Source organism: Macadamia integrifolia, chromosome 8 (genome assembly GCF_013358625.1).
Source record: "Macadamia integrifolia cultivar HAES 741 chromosome 8, SCU_Mint_v3, whole genome shotgun sequence".
Lineage (NCBI taxonomy): Eukaryota > Viridiplantae > Streptophyta > Magnoliopsida > Proteales > Proteaceae > Macadamia > Macadamia integrifolia.
In genome coordinates this window covers 24,099,704-24,116,391 of record NC_056564.1, presented here as the reverse complement: position 1 = coordinate 24,116,391, position 16,688 = coordinate 24,099,704, and the positions used below count along the sequence as shown (strand labels likewise).

Genomic DNA, 16,688 nt, shown 5'->3' with positions numbered 1-16,688 from the left:
AAAAGGACAGCAATCAAGGCTAAGTGGGCTTGATGAGTGGAAGACACGTCTTTATCTAAAACTACACAAGGCCCACAAGGCCGAAAACAAGAACCTAAAGCCCAACAACTTACAATTCAAAAGCCCACATGGGTTGAATAGGAACCCAGAAGCCCAAAGGGGGAGGAGGGGCAGACTAGGAAAAATGGAGGTAGGGTTCCACCAAACCCTACCAACAGGTCTCATCACAACTTCTTCCAGCTGTCAAGAAGTGAATCGGGATTCTGGCAGAAAAGGCAGGCACAACGACGGGGAGCAGGCCTTGCGGGACCGCTGACAAGAGAGAATCTGACCTCACTAAGGTGACAGCCACGAAGGGGATGCGGGCCTTTCGGAAGGCGTCGGCAAGGCAACTGTCAGCCATGCAAAACTGACAACCTTGCGGGTTGCAAGCCTTGCGGAGAGCATGCCAAAGTCACCGGTACACTGTTGGTCTGCCATGGAACAAGAGGAGAGGGGGGAGGAGAGAATAGCAAGGTCAGCCACTAAAGCACACTCGAACATCGCAACTCAAGGATGAGCGCCGGCAGACCCATCAAGCATCGGCTGAGGTGGGGAGGAGCCAACGAGTCATTTTGGGAGCAGGTCGGAGCAACTGATGGCAACAAAACTTTGCTCAAAACAAGCAGCAACTCCTAGAAGAGTAACAACAAGCCAGAGTTCGCCAGCAGAAGAAGGAGCCAATGAATCCAGCAAGGAGGATCAGGGATCATGGCAAGACCAACATCAGATCAGAGATGGGAGAGGAAGGAAGGGGGAGGTGGCTTGGGTGGATCGTGACCTTCCCGAACATGAGAGACCAAAGAAGTAGAAGAAGAAGCAAAAGAGGAAGAAAAGGGATTTCCCAGACTCATGCGACCGAAGAAGGAGAAAATGAAGAAGAAGAAGGGAAGGAGGGGAAGAAAAAAGTGCAGAGGAAGAGGGAGAAGGCTTGAACATCACTCTAGAGAGCTGCCATCCTAACAGTTCCTCTCAAAATTCAGTAGATTTATTGACTTGGACCCTTGAGCTCAATTTTGGTTATAGTACTTTCCATATACTGATTATTTCACCCCCACGCCCACCCAAAATAATAATAATAATAATAATAATAATAATAATAATAATAAATAAAAGATCAAGGTCTACTCCAAATCCATAAAAGATTATTATTCCACTATTTTGGAAACACTTTTATCCACAAAACCTCCTTCAGTAAAATACATCCAGGGCAAGAGGAGAGGACTTGATCTATAGAGGCCTGAAAAAAAAAAGACCTTAATTCATTTTGGATCTGTTGGTGAAAAAATTAATTGACCAATAACAATCCCAGATTCTGGGTTTCAATAAATGGAGGAAAATTTCTAGCCCCGGTATATGATAATAAATCAGAAATGAGTAAAGCACAAAACCCCACCCTGTTCAATAGCTCAGATGGCAAGCTTAAAGTCCAGGTATGGCTTCAAGATTATACTTCTCCGAAGCTGAAGTACCAGCATCAGGGGTCTCTCCTAATTTTGGTTTCTTAATGGTATCAATAGTTTGTAGATACGAGTATGATGTATTACGGCTAGAGCCTGAGACTGGATTGCTCATCCTGCTTGCAAGGAAGCGACGTATCAGACCCCTGAGGAGTGGGGCCATGGTATCTGGCTCATACTCTAGAAAATACATGATTCCTCCCATGCACATACAGAATAAAGCCACCTGTCAAATTTAGGAAGCCATAAATTAGAAATGTACCAAACTGTCACATAAGATTGATTGTTTTTGTTCAATCTAAATCAGACAACAGTTTCAGCAGTCTATTCCATAGAATTGACAAAACTAGATGGAGTTGTAAATAGTACAAGTAATAAAGCGAAGATACATTTCAATTTTCATCCCAGGCCCAGGCCAATCATGATCTAAGACACTGCCCCCTTGGACCAGACTATTAATCCACATGTTTGCCAAGGAAGATCCCAAGCTTTCGAACAACTCTACGATTCATTATCAATGAAAATCAAGCTGCAGTAGTCTAAGCAGAGAAACTATCGTTGGACACCAAGGAAGCCAGCAACATTCCTAGTAACCCTAATCTACTTCTCAGACCCAACGTAAATTTGTTCGGCTTTTTCCTTGATTTCTCTTTTTATTATTTTTCACCCCAGAAGAAAGCAATCAGTTTGACCAAGTAAAGCAGTTTCTTAAGTATTTCAGAAAACAAATTCATGTTGTCAAGGAAGCAATATATCTTGACAAGATCGTAACTAGTAAGATACCTCAGCATTTTTTATATGTGGCAGCAAATGTCGATTCACTAATATATACCACAAAGAATCTCCAGCTCGCGGAAGAACATATAGAGCCAATTCCGCACGTCTGGCTTTCTTCTCCAATAGGACAGAAAGGGCAGCAATTCCACCAGCTGCCCAGTATACAAGTTTGTGGTCCTTTGTTGCCACCTTTCTGTGTAAACATATGACCCCCTGCATCACCCAAAAGTTTCAATGTTAGGACAACGAAGACATCAAGACAAAGAACTCCATCAAGACAAAGAACTCCATAAAGACAAGCCACAATTACCTGAAAGATTCCAACAAAAGCAGACAAAAATGCTGTTGATCGAACAGCACCTTTAAAAGCATTCCAGCAGGTACGAGCAGGAGACCCCATAAACTAATGGGGCATCATGTTAAACAGAATCAGTTTCAGGGTGCAGCTACCTAAAATGGATGTAACAATTCTCTAATACAAGGAATGTTCTAAAATATTTCTACTCATTACAACTTGAGCAATACAAGTCAAGAGATTGAAAATACACGTAGCAGTCATCAAGTTACAAGCTTTAAGGTATTGAGAAAATACATAACATTCCATCTGGCTAAAACACATGACAACACAAGTATATTCTATGCAGTGTGCAACACTTAAAATTGAAGATAAAGGCATCACGTAACTAAAGAAGGTACAATTGCATGGAGATTCATCTCCTCACTTCACATCCACATCCACATCCTCTGCATCCTTTCAAGTTAAACCTAATTTTCATCATTGCTGATAATGTTTTTACATAAATGAATTCCAATCTAACATTTTCCAGAAATCCAATAAAATGGCAGCACTCTCACGTAGAGGAGTCAGGAGCACATATGATGAATATGAAGAAGTCAGGCAACAAATCAATCTAAACTAAGGTATATCAACTCCAATAGTTCAGATAGCTGCTTCACCCTAAAACTGTTTAAGAATGCGAGTTCATTCAAAATGATCCAACATACAACTACACAAATCATCAGAGTGGGTCTGATTGGATCCTGGATTATTCTCCTGCTGTCTCCTCCCAATGTGATACCATTCTCCTTCTCCAACTGTCATCATTTCTTTTTCATTTCTATAGCTTGTTCTCTTCATGCAGTTATCCTAAACTTCATGATTGGCACTATAAGAAACTCTATTTCAGCATCATACTTCCATTCATTATACCCCAAAAAAGCTAATCCTGAGCCACTACTGCAGTACCCACTACCCACTCAACTTAAACCTAGCACTAGATCCCCCCAGTTAAAACCCTGATAGGCCTAATTTCTAATCTCAGTTTAGAATCATCTTTTCACCCTGATTGATCCAAATATTAGTACAACACTATCCATCTCTCTTTCCCCCATCCTTCACAGACTAGAATTCTTATGTCTTGTGTCCTAGACTTCTAGATTTAGCATATAATCTGCAAAACTTCACCCTACAATAGGGACTTACCAGATTTTAAAACCCCAAGTTGATATGGAAATCCCAGGAATAACCAACCCAATCATATGAAACACTCTCTTTCTTCTATTTTTTTCTTTTTTCATCATATGATAAACACTAGAAAAATTGATGGAAAACTTGAAAGAGGATCCATGCTGACACAGGAAAGTATTTAATGGATTGCACAATAGTGACTAAATAATTACAAGTAAGCAAATCACTTGATGCTGATTGGTTGTTTTAGAAGGAATCTTAATCTTTAAATGTATAGGAAAACATTGCATATTTGCATGAGAAAGAGAAAAAGGAAGCAGTATAAAATGCTACAGAGAAGCCCTAGATGCAGTCACCACTTACCCATGCTTTTGCATTCAGAATCAGGCAACTTGATGACACCTATACACATTTAATTCTCAGTATGAACCTATGTCTAGAGTTTGAAGAAAGTTTAGCAACACTGTACAGCTCTGTCTTATGCTTCTGATTTCTGCTTCCACCTTGCGTTTGGAATTAGAGAACCCTAAGGTGCACACACACTTCTGCGACTAAAGCCAAACCTAAGCCATATGAATTACCCAAACCAGTGTCTAAATCCCACAGAAATCCAGATATTCTCTATGAGTCTATGGTGTCGAAATCCTACAGAAATCCAGATAGCCTCTATGGTGTTCTTTCGCAATCCATCATCTTCTCTCCGTTCGCATTTCTTTTCTATAGGAACCTGGTCTGTGCACTTCAAAAAGAATGGGGCTATAAGAAAGTATGATATATATATATATATATATATTGCTTTCCTTTAGGTTCTCTAAGGCTTTTGGCTTTAAGAGCAGTAAAGATCCCTTACCTCTTTCCTTCTTCAACCCGCCTACCTTTCCCCCTCTCCCAGCAGAACAATAGTAGACTGATCCCTCCGCCTCTCAATCCTCCGCTTCTGCCTAACATGAGAGTAGTAGTTGCCCGGCTGTTTCAAGCTTATTTCCGTTGATTGGAGTCACTCATCCGGGGGAATGAGGGGAAGGCGAACGGAGCAGCGGGGATTCCATATATAAAATATATATATATATATATATATATAAAAGAGCAACCCAGTGCACGAGGCTCCCGCTACTGCAGGGTCTGGGAGGGGCAAATAAGGGGGGGGGGATTCAGACATTTGGCCTACTTTCCTAAATCAAGTGAAGGCATTATAAATGGAGAAAATAAAAAATAATCAAAGGTCCAGCCATCTGAGAGCAGTGGAGTACCTTTTGTAAGTGAAGAACAACAAAAGGTACAAAAGTCAAAGAGAAGTATAGGGGAAATGTTTTTCTGAAGGTCGCAGATGCTGCATTAGCATTGTGAGCTAAACACGAATTTGAGTCTGGGTGTATTATAGAACAAGAAATTATAGATGGAAACTCCTCCATCTTTACTGAACTAGATCCCTTTGTCTTTGATAAGTAAGCTGACAGAGCAACAACATCCACAGGGCCACCTCGACAGCTATCCCTTACAGCCTTGTAAACAGGTGCTGCAACTGGCCCAGTCTTCTGAATAAAATCTTGATATGACTTCGGCAAGCTCTCAGGACGCATTACAAAGGCATACATAACCTGAAAATAAAACAGCCAAATGTTATTCACAAAAGGGAGAATGAAATTACCAAAAATAAGTTATAAGATCAATTTATTTGTATAAATGTCTTCATGGAACACTCTTATACATTGAAGGAAGTAGGTAAGCTACTAATGAGGAAAACAAGGAAAATTTTGAGGAAAACAAAAGATAGTCTTCTTTATTGGATGCAGGAGGGGGAGAAAAAAGAAAGCCAATAGGATTAGATTAACCTTTCAATCACAACATTATCAGTTTAAAACTATTAGGTCAACATCTTTAGTTTCTCTAGAAACTCCAATCTACTGGACTTGTGGGTTGTGGAACTTCCCAAGATAAACAGCCAGGAAAGAAGGGTATGCTGGAACAGTTAATAGCTGATGCACCATTAATTAGCTCTGGGTATATTGTAATCATCTCCAAATAATAGCAACCAATAAATCAGACAGAAAAAGTTGCAGAAAGATATCTTTCTCCAGACTGCTAGTGAATCAGGAGCTTGAAAGAAATATATACTTGCTGCTAGGAAAGATGAAGGAAATCTATAATGGCAGAAAATATACAGCAAAAATAAGTGGAAGAAAATGCATAACGGGGCACATTTCTGAACAATCATGCATACCTGACTTTTCTTTTGAGATGAGTAGGATATGGTAGTATTTAAAAAGGTGAAAACATGATTTATAATTTGAATAGAACATTCATTCATATTTGAACAATTGAAAGACATGCATTAGTTTAGATATATTTTTTACTTACAGCCAAACTAATACGTGCTTGAGCTTTGTGTTACCTGGGCACACGCTAAAGCAAACAACAATGAATCGCCATGTTTCCAATGGCTTCCCCAAAGGTGAAACCTGTTCTTTGACTTCGCAGAATTATAAGCACACTGGAGAAACAATGAGAGTCATAAGCATGATGGAGAAACAGAGTTCCAATTCCTTTCATCGTCAATAGCTTGATAGAAAGTTGAATGGAAAAGAAACAACTATTCTTTTACCTGGGCAAGCCTAGCCAAAAGATACAAAGCAAGGGTACGCCTCCTGCTTGAATCATCTAAGGCTAAAATAGACAATCCGGCAACTGAACCTGCTAAAATTCTGCTCCATCATGCCCTTTAACTAGTCAAAAATATGGAATAGGAACCATCATGCATTAAGGTTTGAAATGAAGAGCATCAAAAGTAATAAATTGTTAGAAACTAAAACTTAATTAAAAAAAAAAAAAACATATTGTGCAGCATAACTTACACATTAACTGGTGTTTCTTTCTTTCTACATTTTCTCAACAAACATCTCAAGGCATGATAAGATCCAGTGAAACCACCAAAAAGTAGCCCAATACGACAAGCTTCTTCTCTCACTATCAAATCTTTCTCTGATACAAGTTGCTAGCAGTGGAAAGAAAAATGTAGAATGTCAGCATGACAGATCTTCAAATATCTCTGAAGCCTTTCAGAGGAAACATGCAAGGAAAATAATCTTATTTTAAGATAAATAATATACATGGATTAGATTCCGTCACTCTTCATAAACAGTGAGCAACAAGCAATGTAGAAAAAATAACTAAAGAGAAAAAGGAAATAGCTGAAATTATTGCAAATCTCAACAGCTATGAGAAGATAACCAATCAAGTGAACCGGATCACTAACCAACACAGAAAGGTAATTGGGAATACAGCGTATTGCTACTTCATCCTTCAATAGCAAAGGTTTTCAAATGTTCAGAAATTAATATTCATATAAGTGGATCTCTGTTGCATGGAATAGCAAATACAGACACATGTTAAGTCATTTCTTTTCTAGCACTCAAGAAGAAGTAGATAATGCGTAGCTCAATAGCTGAATTTGATATACTTTCTCTTGGTTTACAGAGTGGGATCCCAATGGGAGACTGTGATTCTTACCAATGTAGAGAGTGCATGCCTATGTGGTAACTTATTTTGTCTCAATAAGAATCCCATGAAATCCAGCATTGGCTTAAGTTTTGCATGTGCACATTTCAATCATTTTCCATGTCATCATCAGAAAGGGCTCCAGCAGTGGAATGAGACTGCTCAAGTGATTTTAGGCACTCAAGTTGCTGTAAAGGTGCACTAATTTTTTTTTTCCTTAAAAAAAAAAAAAAAAAATAAATAAATAAAATAAAATAAAAAAGAAGAAACTCTTTTACATTGATTTCAATCTCTTGAAGTTAATGGTCGAGTACCCACAAAAGTTCATTTAGCAACCTAGGCACCATCCTAGTTTACCCAGGTGGCCACCTAGATTCATAATATTCTAATAAATTAGTAGCAAAAGTTCCTTATCAGCTATGTCCAAATTATCACCTAGGCAACTGGCAACTTAGACCTCACCATTAAAAAAAAAAAAAAAAAAGGATAGGACCGTGCTGCCAATGTTAATCAACATTCAAATGTGTGATAATTATTCTTAAAAAAGGATAAAATCAAATGTATGACATCTACAACTGAATAATCATTGAAATTACATCTTTATATTCAAATTAATTGAGAAAGAAAAGTTACTATTAATTACTCCCTCTGTCCCGCAAAGACTGATCCCTCTGAAAAAGCGCTCAAAGTTTTGGGGGACAAATACAGTATCAAAATCAATCTCAGTTCTCAACTTTTGTCCTCTCAACACGCTCTGTTGGCTTTCCCTTTCACCTTTTAGTGCCTCCGATTGACACTGCAGTGTGTCATTTTCAGCAAATATCCTAAGATCCTATTAAGTGATAGCATCATGATGTTACCATGAAAATTTAGACAACAATTCAGGATAAACGTGGATATGAGCCTTGGAAAAGCTTGCATCACCTATTGACCTACCTAAATCCTCCCTCTTCCATGCAGGTTCGGGACCACCAATGCTAAAGAAAGTAAGCAACCATAACATTGTGCATATCCAAACTCAGGTAAGGCAGAGTGAAACACTGTAATGATTCTCTCTCATAACTCCAACTGAATTACCGAAGAAAGGAGAATCAGAATTTAGTAACACGTATAACTCTGATGCAGAACGCTACAAGTTTCAATTTTTCAGAGAATATATATAATTATAAAAAGAAATGGCAATCCAATAGCACAGTCTAATCATACACATTTGTCTTATTCCTCAGTATCCAATTTTGAACCATAGCATTCAAAATCAATCTGCTCCAATTATGCATATACACATGTACCAATCCAAAAACGAACAATTTAGATAAAACCCTACCTTGAGATCCAGAAGGGAAGCATAGGATTGGCCCCGAACAAGCTTGAAAGCACGAAGAAGGATACCGATTCCGACACGCACACCGTACGAGAGGAGGAAGCTCTGGCAGAGGTTACCAATGGCGTTGGCGACGCAAGACTCATCCGCATGATCACAGGGCGGCTGGAACCCTCTAGCGCCGCGCTGCCGCCTTTGCAAGTCCTCTATCGCCTCCCTAAGCCTCTCCTCAGCCTCTCTGAGGCGGCGTTCGGCTGCGCCGTCGGAGTTATCGTGCGCCGGTGGCGGAGATGGAGGATCTGTGGAGAAAGCAACGGAGGGTTTCGACAAGAAAGGCATGGTCGCCACAACCCCACAAGGCGGCTTTCCGCATCTGTGAAATCAAAACCATTTACCGCTGAACTGAGACTGACAGAGAGAGAGAGAGACGTAAATGTGAGGGTTTTAGAGAATCGATTCTACAATCGCGAAATGGCACTCTCCGTGTGGCATTGACAGGTGGCTTTTAGATATCTGTTTTAGGGTTCATCTCTGCTTGGAGATATACAACGACCTATCAAGGCGAGTCTTTTGGTATTTTTGTATTCCTTTCCCAAGCTTTTGGTAAACGTATTTAGCATTTCGTGACGTTAGATTTGTCGTCGGTTACCTTACTTGATGGGGTGCCTTTCCCTTTTATTTTCGATACACTTTTCCATAAAAAACCAAAAGAGCTCTTGTTCTTGTGTGGTGGAAAATTGGAAGTAACAATCATCCTTAAATTGAAGGAATTGTGTACTTATGTGGCAATGCATTTTTCCCACGTCACCGAATTGTAAAAGCTTCACCATTTTAGGTTGAGATTTCGGGATAGGGATGTAAATGGATAGTGGAAATTTGAATTTAAAATCGTATTTTTATTTTTTGGGTATTTCGATATAAGGATATTCTGATTAAAATTTAAATTATGTAAAAAATAATTATTTAATCGAATTAAATAATCAATTAAGGGAAAATTACATCCCCTCCCCTGTTTGTCAAAATTAAGTGTGGGTTTAAGGGTTTGAGCGATTTACGCCCCTTTCCTTAACACTGACTGTGTGAATATTCTGTTATTTTCATACATCAAAAGATTTGAATATCCCTTTAATAAAGATAGTCTTAATTTGAAAGGACCATTATACCCTTTGGAACTTCCCATTAATCTTGGCCTCCATGGAAAGCTCAAGTACCTTGAGGTAACATCGAATCATCTCATCGGAACGATACCTCTAGGTCTGTGTATCGGGAAGATGTTGCAGAAGCTGATAGTGATGAAAAATTTCTTCTTTGGACCGACTCCAACTGAACTCGGTGAGTGCAAATTGTTGATTCGGATCCGAATTTCGAAGAATTTCTTAAAAGGGACGATTCCACCCGGGTTCTTCAACTTGCCATTGGCGAATATGTTGGAACTCAGTGACAACCACTTCAGTGGCGAACTCCCCGACGAGATTTCCAGCTAAAATCTTGGTCTCTTGATGCTCTCCAACAACGTGATTATTGGGAGAATTCCTAAAGCTATCGGAAAGCTGACCAATTTGCAAATACTCTCCCTTGACATAAACCAATTTACCGGCGAGATTCCACCGGAGATGTTCCAGCTCAAGTCGCTTTCCAAGATAAACATTAACAATAATAATCTCACAGGCTCGATTCCGAGCACTCTCTCTCGCTGCTCTTCTCTTACATCGATTCAAATCAAAGGCCTGGAAAGTGACTCCATTCCAGAAACTTGGTTTCAAAGTGGAAGACGTAACCGAATGCTTGAAAGAAGAGAACATCATCGAGAACATCATCAACAAAGGAGGTGCTGGGATCGTTTACCGGGGATCGATGCATGACGGCGAGGATGTTGCAATCAAGTGACTTGTTGGTCAGAGTAGTGGGAGGATCGATTATGACTTCTGAGCTGAAATTCAGACTTTGGGAAGGATTCGACACCGGAACATCGTGAGATTGCTAGGATTTGTCTCGAACAATGACACAAATCTGTTACTGTAGGAGTACATGCCGAATGGAAGCTTGGGAGAGATGCTTCATGGTTCGAAAGGGGCGCATTTGCAGTGGGAGACGAGGTATCAAATTGCAACAGAAGCAGTGAAGAGTGAGTGCGTGCGGACATGGGTAAATTCTACATTATTGCTTCCTTTTTTTATTAGTTTTCATTCTCCATCCAATCCAACATTTCATATCCTATCAAACCCACTAGTTTAGAAGAAAAATAGAGAAGACACCATGGAGAGATCATCAGAAAAGAAGAAAGTGGGGAGGAACTTAGGGCTGGGAGAGCTAGGTTGAAGACGATGAAACCTTTTTCTTAATTTTAAGTGAAGGGTCTTTCAGTCTCTTCACTTTATTCCGAGGGGGGTACTTTTGGTATAAGAAATGTGACTTCACCACATAACAGTTTCAAACACACGGCCACTAATGGATTGTACTCAAATGTAAGAATCTTTCATACTTTAGGGAGGGGGGTAAATTGCTCAAACCCTTGGACCTAAAAGTAATTTCAGGAAACTATAGGGGAGGGGGATGTAATTTTTCCATCAATTAATGATTTTAAGGGTTCTACTTTGTCAACTCTCTACTCATAAGAAGAATAGTGCTCTTTATCAAATTATAAGCCGAGTCATGAGTACAATGAGTCAGGTGTCAATATTTATCCCAAGATCCTTAAAGAATCGGTACAAACAAGAAAGAATCGCGAGTAATATGATTCAAGATCAAGATCTTGATTATTGATTCTACTTCTTGTCTTGAATCTTGGAATTGATGGAATGTGTGTTGATAAGATGGGATGGGAATGTCTCATGGATCACACGTGGAGAGGAGAGCCTCATCCAATGTTGGGGAGACATCCACACGAGTTTAGACTTGTGGAGCCGCTAGACGCACCTAAGGTGACTAGTTCCCTATCTAGTCCCTGTGAGTTGAGCATCTTATTCATGTTCCGTCACTGCCTGGTTACATTACGAGTTCTAGAGTATGAAGAAAAGAGTTAAAACAACTTAGAATGATGGATTAAGAGCAAATTATATTCATTAAGGAGAGGAAGGTCCATATTACACAAGTCAGAGAGTAAACGGATAATTGAAAATTCAAATTCCTCATCCGTATTCATTTAGGCCCCGTTTGTTTAGAGGGGAGTTTGGGGTGAAAGTATCTAACACATGGGTCCCAGTTGTTAATGGGGTGAGCAACCGGAGTGGAAAAGTGAGCAAGGTTACTGTAGCATCCCACCATAGCTAGTTTGGTTGGGTGGAAGGAAGGAAAAACGATCAAATCAACAATGGCCTCCAGGTTTTCCCAACCCATTGAAGAGCCGGAGGTGGTCTCCGCTTTCATCGACGGAGGAGGTTGTGTATGACCGATGTTGTGTAATAACACCCTTTTTTATAAATCCCATTTCAGATTTTTCAAAAGTAGGAGCTCTGATATATAAAAATAACCAAAAAAACAAGGCAAAGGCCTCCATGGATTCTCTTTCTCACTTTGCTTGTTTTCCATTTTACGCTAAAATCTCGCCTCAAAATGACGAAGATGCAAGTACCGAAATCGGCTATTTGCTTGAAGAAAAATTTCAAGGTTGTCGTTGCTGCTGGTTAGCACTCAAGTTTCAGATTTTCGTATGATCGGACAACAGTGACAGACATCTCAGAGAAAGAGACAAAGGAAGGGGAGTCAGAAGGGAAGCAAGAGAGAAATAGGAGCAGTAGGTCTCTCTTGGCACTCCAAAAGCTCTGTTGAGGTTGCCGTTGCTGCTGATCAGCGCTCATGTTTCAGATTTGCTTATGATCGGGCAATGGTGACAGAAATCAGAGAGAGAGGAAGGGGAGTGGGGAGGGAAGTAAGAGAGAAATAGTGTTAAGAGAGAAATAATGTTACAGTTACATCTTCTCGACGAAAATTCCGCAAAGTCCTCTAGATTTGGTGGGACTTTGTGAGGGATGGGGTGGGAGTAATATTATGCCACGTGGGCGGACAGTAAAGTTATACTTGTTGGCTCATTTTCCTACCCTTGCAACCAAACAACTTAAAATACCATGATTTTAGGAAAAGTTAACAACTTTCCCACCCCATCAAATACTTTCTAAACAAACGGGCCCTTAGGGATATCCATATCAGGTCAGAAAATACCTAAATCCGAACACATCCGATCTGAATTTGATCCGTATCCAATTCATTTAGATCCCTACTTTGAGGGGGAAAGAAGGAAAAGTGTTATGCTAACGACAATAGATTTACACCGCCCCTTCCAATGTCACTATAAGAGGTGAAACAAGACCAGATTGGGTTGGGTTTTTTAAAATCTCAGTCGAACTCTAGGTTTCTTGAACTCAACCCAGACCCAACTCAATTCTTTCGGGTTCATGCCAACCTAATCTAGCTCTAAATTGAGCCTCATTAGGTTGGGCTGGCTCTAACTAGTCCTAATTTTTACAGGACCGGGCTAACGTTGATTGTCTCTGTTGTTGCCATCTGTCTTATATGGAAAAAAAAAACAATTGATCAAATGATAATATACAATTAAAATTATGAAGTAGAATACAATAATAGATGTTCACGATACTTAATCATGAGAATCAATGACCCCGATTTCATTATTTTGAATAAAAGGATATATATATATATATATATATATCATGGTTAAAATCAAAGTTAGGTTGGGCTAGCCTAGGCTAGGCTAGTCTTAGGCCTAGGCCTCAACCCAGGTCTAGCCCAATCCTAATCCAGGGTCATTGTTTTCAACCCTAACTCTCCCTCAGAGATAGAAATCTTAGCTTAGGTCTTGTTTGGGCTCAGGGCAAGGCCGTCAAGGCCAAACTTACACCTTCAGTCACAACTCCCTCCATTGCATTTTTAGGTGCTGAAATGGATCCCAAGAAGAGGGAAAAATCAAAAGCCACGCCTGTGTTTGATTGGTAGGGTTTTAAATCATGGTAGGGGTCAAGAAACCTTCCTTCATTGTTGTTACACTGTACATTTCAAGCAGTGCTTCTTTTAGGTTGTGTTTGGTTGCCAAAAGAAAAGAAAAGAAAAAAGTACAAAATTGGTTTAGGAAGTTCTCTTTGTGCTTGGTACGTCTTAAACCTAGAGAAGATTCAATTTTTGAATTTTAAATTTTACATTGAAAATTGTGAAGTTTTCTTTTAATAAAAAAAAATCTTGCCAAAAATCTAAGAAAACATGAGAAAATATAAAAAAATTTATTTTCTTCTCTTCTAATGGTAACTAAACATACATACTTTTTTTTTTTCTCATCATTTCATTTCTTTTCTTTTCTTTTCCTTTCCTGTCTTTTCTAGATTCTTTTTTTCTTTTTTTTTTCTTTTCTTCTCTTGGCTATCAAACATAGCCTTAGTGATAATAAGAAAAAGAATAGCAATGACAAGAAGTATGAGAAGAATGAAAGAGCCCAAAGAAGAGATGAGTCATCAACAATAACAACAACAAAAAAAAGCAAACCGAACAGAGAGACAAGTCAGCCAAAATCATGGACCCAAAAATATGAGAGAGAGAGAGAGAGAGAGAGAGAGAGAGAGAGAGAGAGAGTTTAACTTTCCTTCCTTTTTTGTGCTCTAACTAAAGGTGTTAATTGGTTCGGTTTGGTTCACATTTATTTAGCTAAAATCAAAATCAAATCATTTACTAAACAATTTCGATTTCACAATTTTTAAACGGTGTTAGTTTCTCAGGTTTAAACAGTTTTGATCACGGTTTAATCCGTAAGTTTCTAAACGGTTAGTAATCGGTTTGCTAGTTTATTTGCATGCTTATTGAAATTTGCTTTTGTTGATAAACAATTTAATCTTGTATCAAATTAAACGAGACATTGAACAAGCAGGGATTTAACTCCATAACTATATAACATGAGTTGGACAACCTATATGGTCCTTAATTCCTCTCTAAATTAAACCCATCATGTTTTGTTAAAACAAACAAACAATTAAGCAAAATAAAATATTACATGGAGAAAGTGAAATACAAATAAAACTACTAATGGACACAATTTATCGTTAATGTTCTAAAGTTAAAGAGCATGAGGCATTGAAAACACATTAGCTAACCCCTTATTTCATTAAATCGCTATATGTTATACGGGTCAAACAAATCAGTTTTTGACGGTATAAACGGTTCAATTTTCACAGTGTCAATTTGGTCTGCAATTGAACCGAATCATTTATTAAACAATTTTGTGATTTTGATGTAAATGGCTCGATTTCTATAAACAGTTTTGGTTTCAAATTCACATCTTTTCCTCTAACCCAACACACATGGACTCACCCATATAGGCCGGACCAGGCTTGCGGTTGAGCCTGCCTGGGTTTAAAAAATCCGGACCAACTCGGCGTGGACTTATCATTGAGCCTCGGTTCCCTCAGCAAATCCCAAACCCTAAACCCTAAACCCTAAACCCTCTACGTCTTTCTCTCTCAGACTCTGATGGCGATGTCACTGAAATGCTACTGATAGATTTTACCTTCTTCTCTCTGATCACGAGAATGGAGCAACCCTTCATTCCGCATCCATAGATTCAACTAGCCCTCCTGTTCCAGTGTCAAATGATGGTGACGCCAGGTCGAGCTTTCAGCCTTCTCCAGTCCGGAGTTGTTTCGTTGAATTCTGATAAATATTGGAGTTTGAATTCTGTAATAGTAGATAAATTCACGGCGAAATTCACATTTACTATTGCTATCTCGAGGTAAAGAAATGAGGGAAAAGAATCGATCTTTCCGCCTTATTATGCAATTTGAGCTTGTTTCTGGTCGTTCTGGCAATTGGGAATATCTGAATTTACTTTCTTCTGTTTCGTCTGCTCAAATGATGTTTTCCCCTTTCTTGTGTGAAAAATTTCACCTTTTTCAGTTATTTAAATTATTTCCCAACTGTTAATACTTAATATCCAGAAAATTCAGTACTTGCATTTGGTGATTCTCAGAATTCCTCCCTCCATTAGCAACTTGAAATGATCGCCACCTCATTACTGTCATTGCTTCTGCAAGTTCAGGAGTGACAACCGAATAATCCTTCAAGTGTGAGCACGTCCACCAAGAATTTGAACAGTTGCTACAGATGATTTTTGCTTTTTGTTCCATGGAACTTTTAAACAGATGGTTCAAAGTTAGATTCCTTTATTTCCAGTTCTGACTTTATTAGGTCACTTCTTTGGGGTAACATTTGTGTAATAGATTATAGAGGTCTTAGGTTGTTGCTGATATCTTGTGAAACACATTCATGAAATTTTTCTTGATATGGAGTTGTTTGGCACCCCATATCAAATTTTTTTTCCCTTTCTTTTGAGCAAACTTCAAATGGGTTGATGCATTCCACACATCTTAAACAGTTTTTCATCCATGAGCTGCAAACTGAATGTACCACTGATGTGGGGTCTGGTGAAGGATACATTAATTGGCTGAGACAATGGAAACTGGATTCTTGACTAAAAGATTTTAACTTAATCTCATTATTGTTTCTTCACCAGGCTTTGCACATATACTTGTTTTGATGGCAAAAGATACGGGATTTGATGAGTAATGTGAGAACTATCTTTCGAATTTTGGTTCCACAGCGTTCAGTTAAAATATTCTTTTCAAGCTATTTCTTCATTGGGGAAAAATCACTGCATACAAAGTTTGCCAAAGAAACTGGCAACAAAACCTCACAGGTGATTAAGATGGTTCCTTTACTCTCTGTTTACAGGGTTATGTTCTGTTTTTTTTTTTTTTTTTTTTCAAATCACTCTCCTATTTATGTATGTATATAACATTTGAATAACTGTATTCACAGAATTCAGGTTGGGTACTTATGATTAAATTGTTAATACATCTAGGTTTATTTATAAAGGAGATAAACCTAGCACTAATGTTATGCTTTGGTGCTTTCATTCTCATTCTACTTCTATTAAAGATTGTTTTACTTTTATTATTGTAGCCTGTTGAAAAGGAATAAGGGAAAAAAATTGAATTGGTCATATTCAGCCAAAGTTGGCCTTTTTCTGTCTATTGTTTGTCAACAGTTATGGAACTCCAGTTCGATGTTTGCTCCCTCTTCTTCTTCTTCTTCTTATTTATTTATTTATTTATTTTTTCCTTGTGGGGGGGGGGGG

At 38.8% G+C, this 16,688-nt stretch overlaps 1 protein-coding gene and 1 pseudogene across 1 annotated transcript; one reads left to right on the top strand and one right to left on the bottom strand.

The window, feature by feature from the left end:
* Window positions 1–1,164: 1,164 nt before the first annotated feature.
* On the bottom strand, window positions 1,165–9,038 carry LOC122087630. Its single transcript, XM_042656829.1, has 8 exons — window positions 8,564–9,038; window positions 6,597–6,736; window positions 6,347–6,446; window positions 6,137–6,235; window positions 4,995–5,342; window positions 2,587–2,679; window positions 2,283–2,489; window positions 1,165–1,725 (listed from the first exon to the last, which is right to left on the bottom strand). The coding sequence occupies exons 1-8, from the start codon at window positions 8,897–8,899 to the stop codon at window positions 1,462–1,464; spliced, it is 1,587 nt and encodes a 528-aa protein (XP_042512763.1). The 5' UTR covers window positions 8,900–9,038; the 3' UTR covers window positions 1,165–1,461.
* Window positions 9,039–10,577: 1,539 nt separating this feature from the next.
* Window positions 10,578–16,688, top strand: part of LOC122085844 — an 8,230-nt pseudogene continuing 2,119 nt past the window's right edge.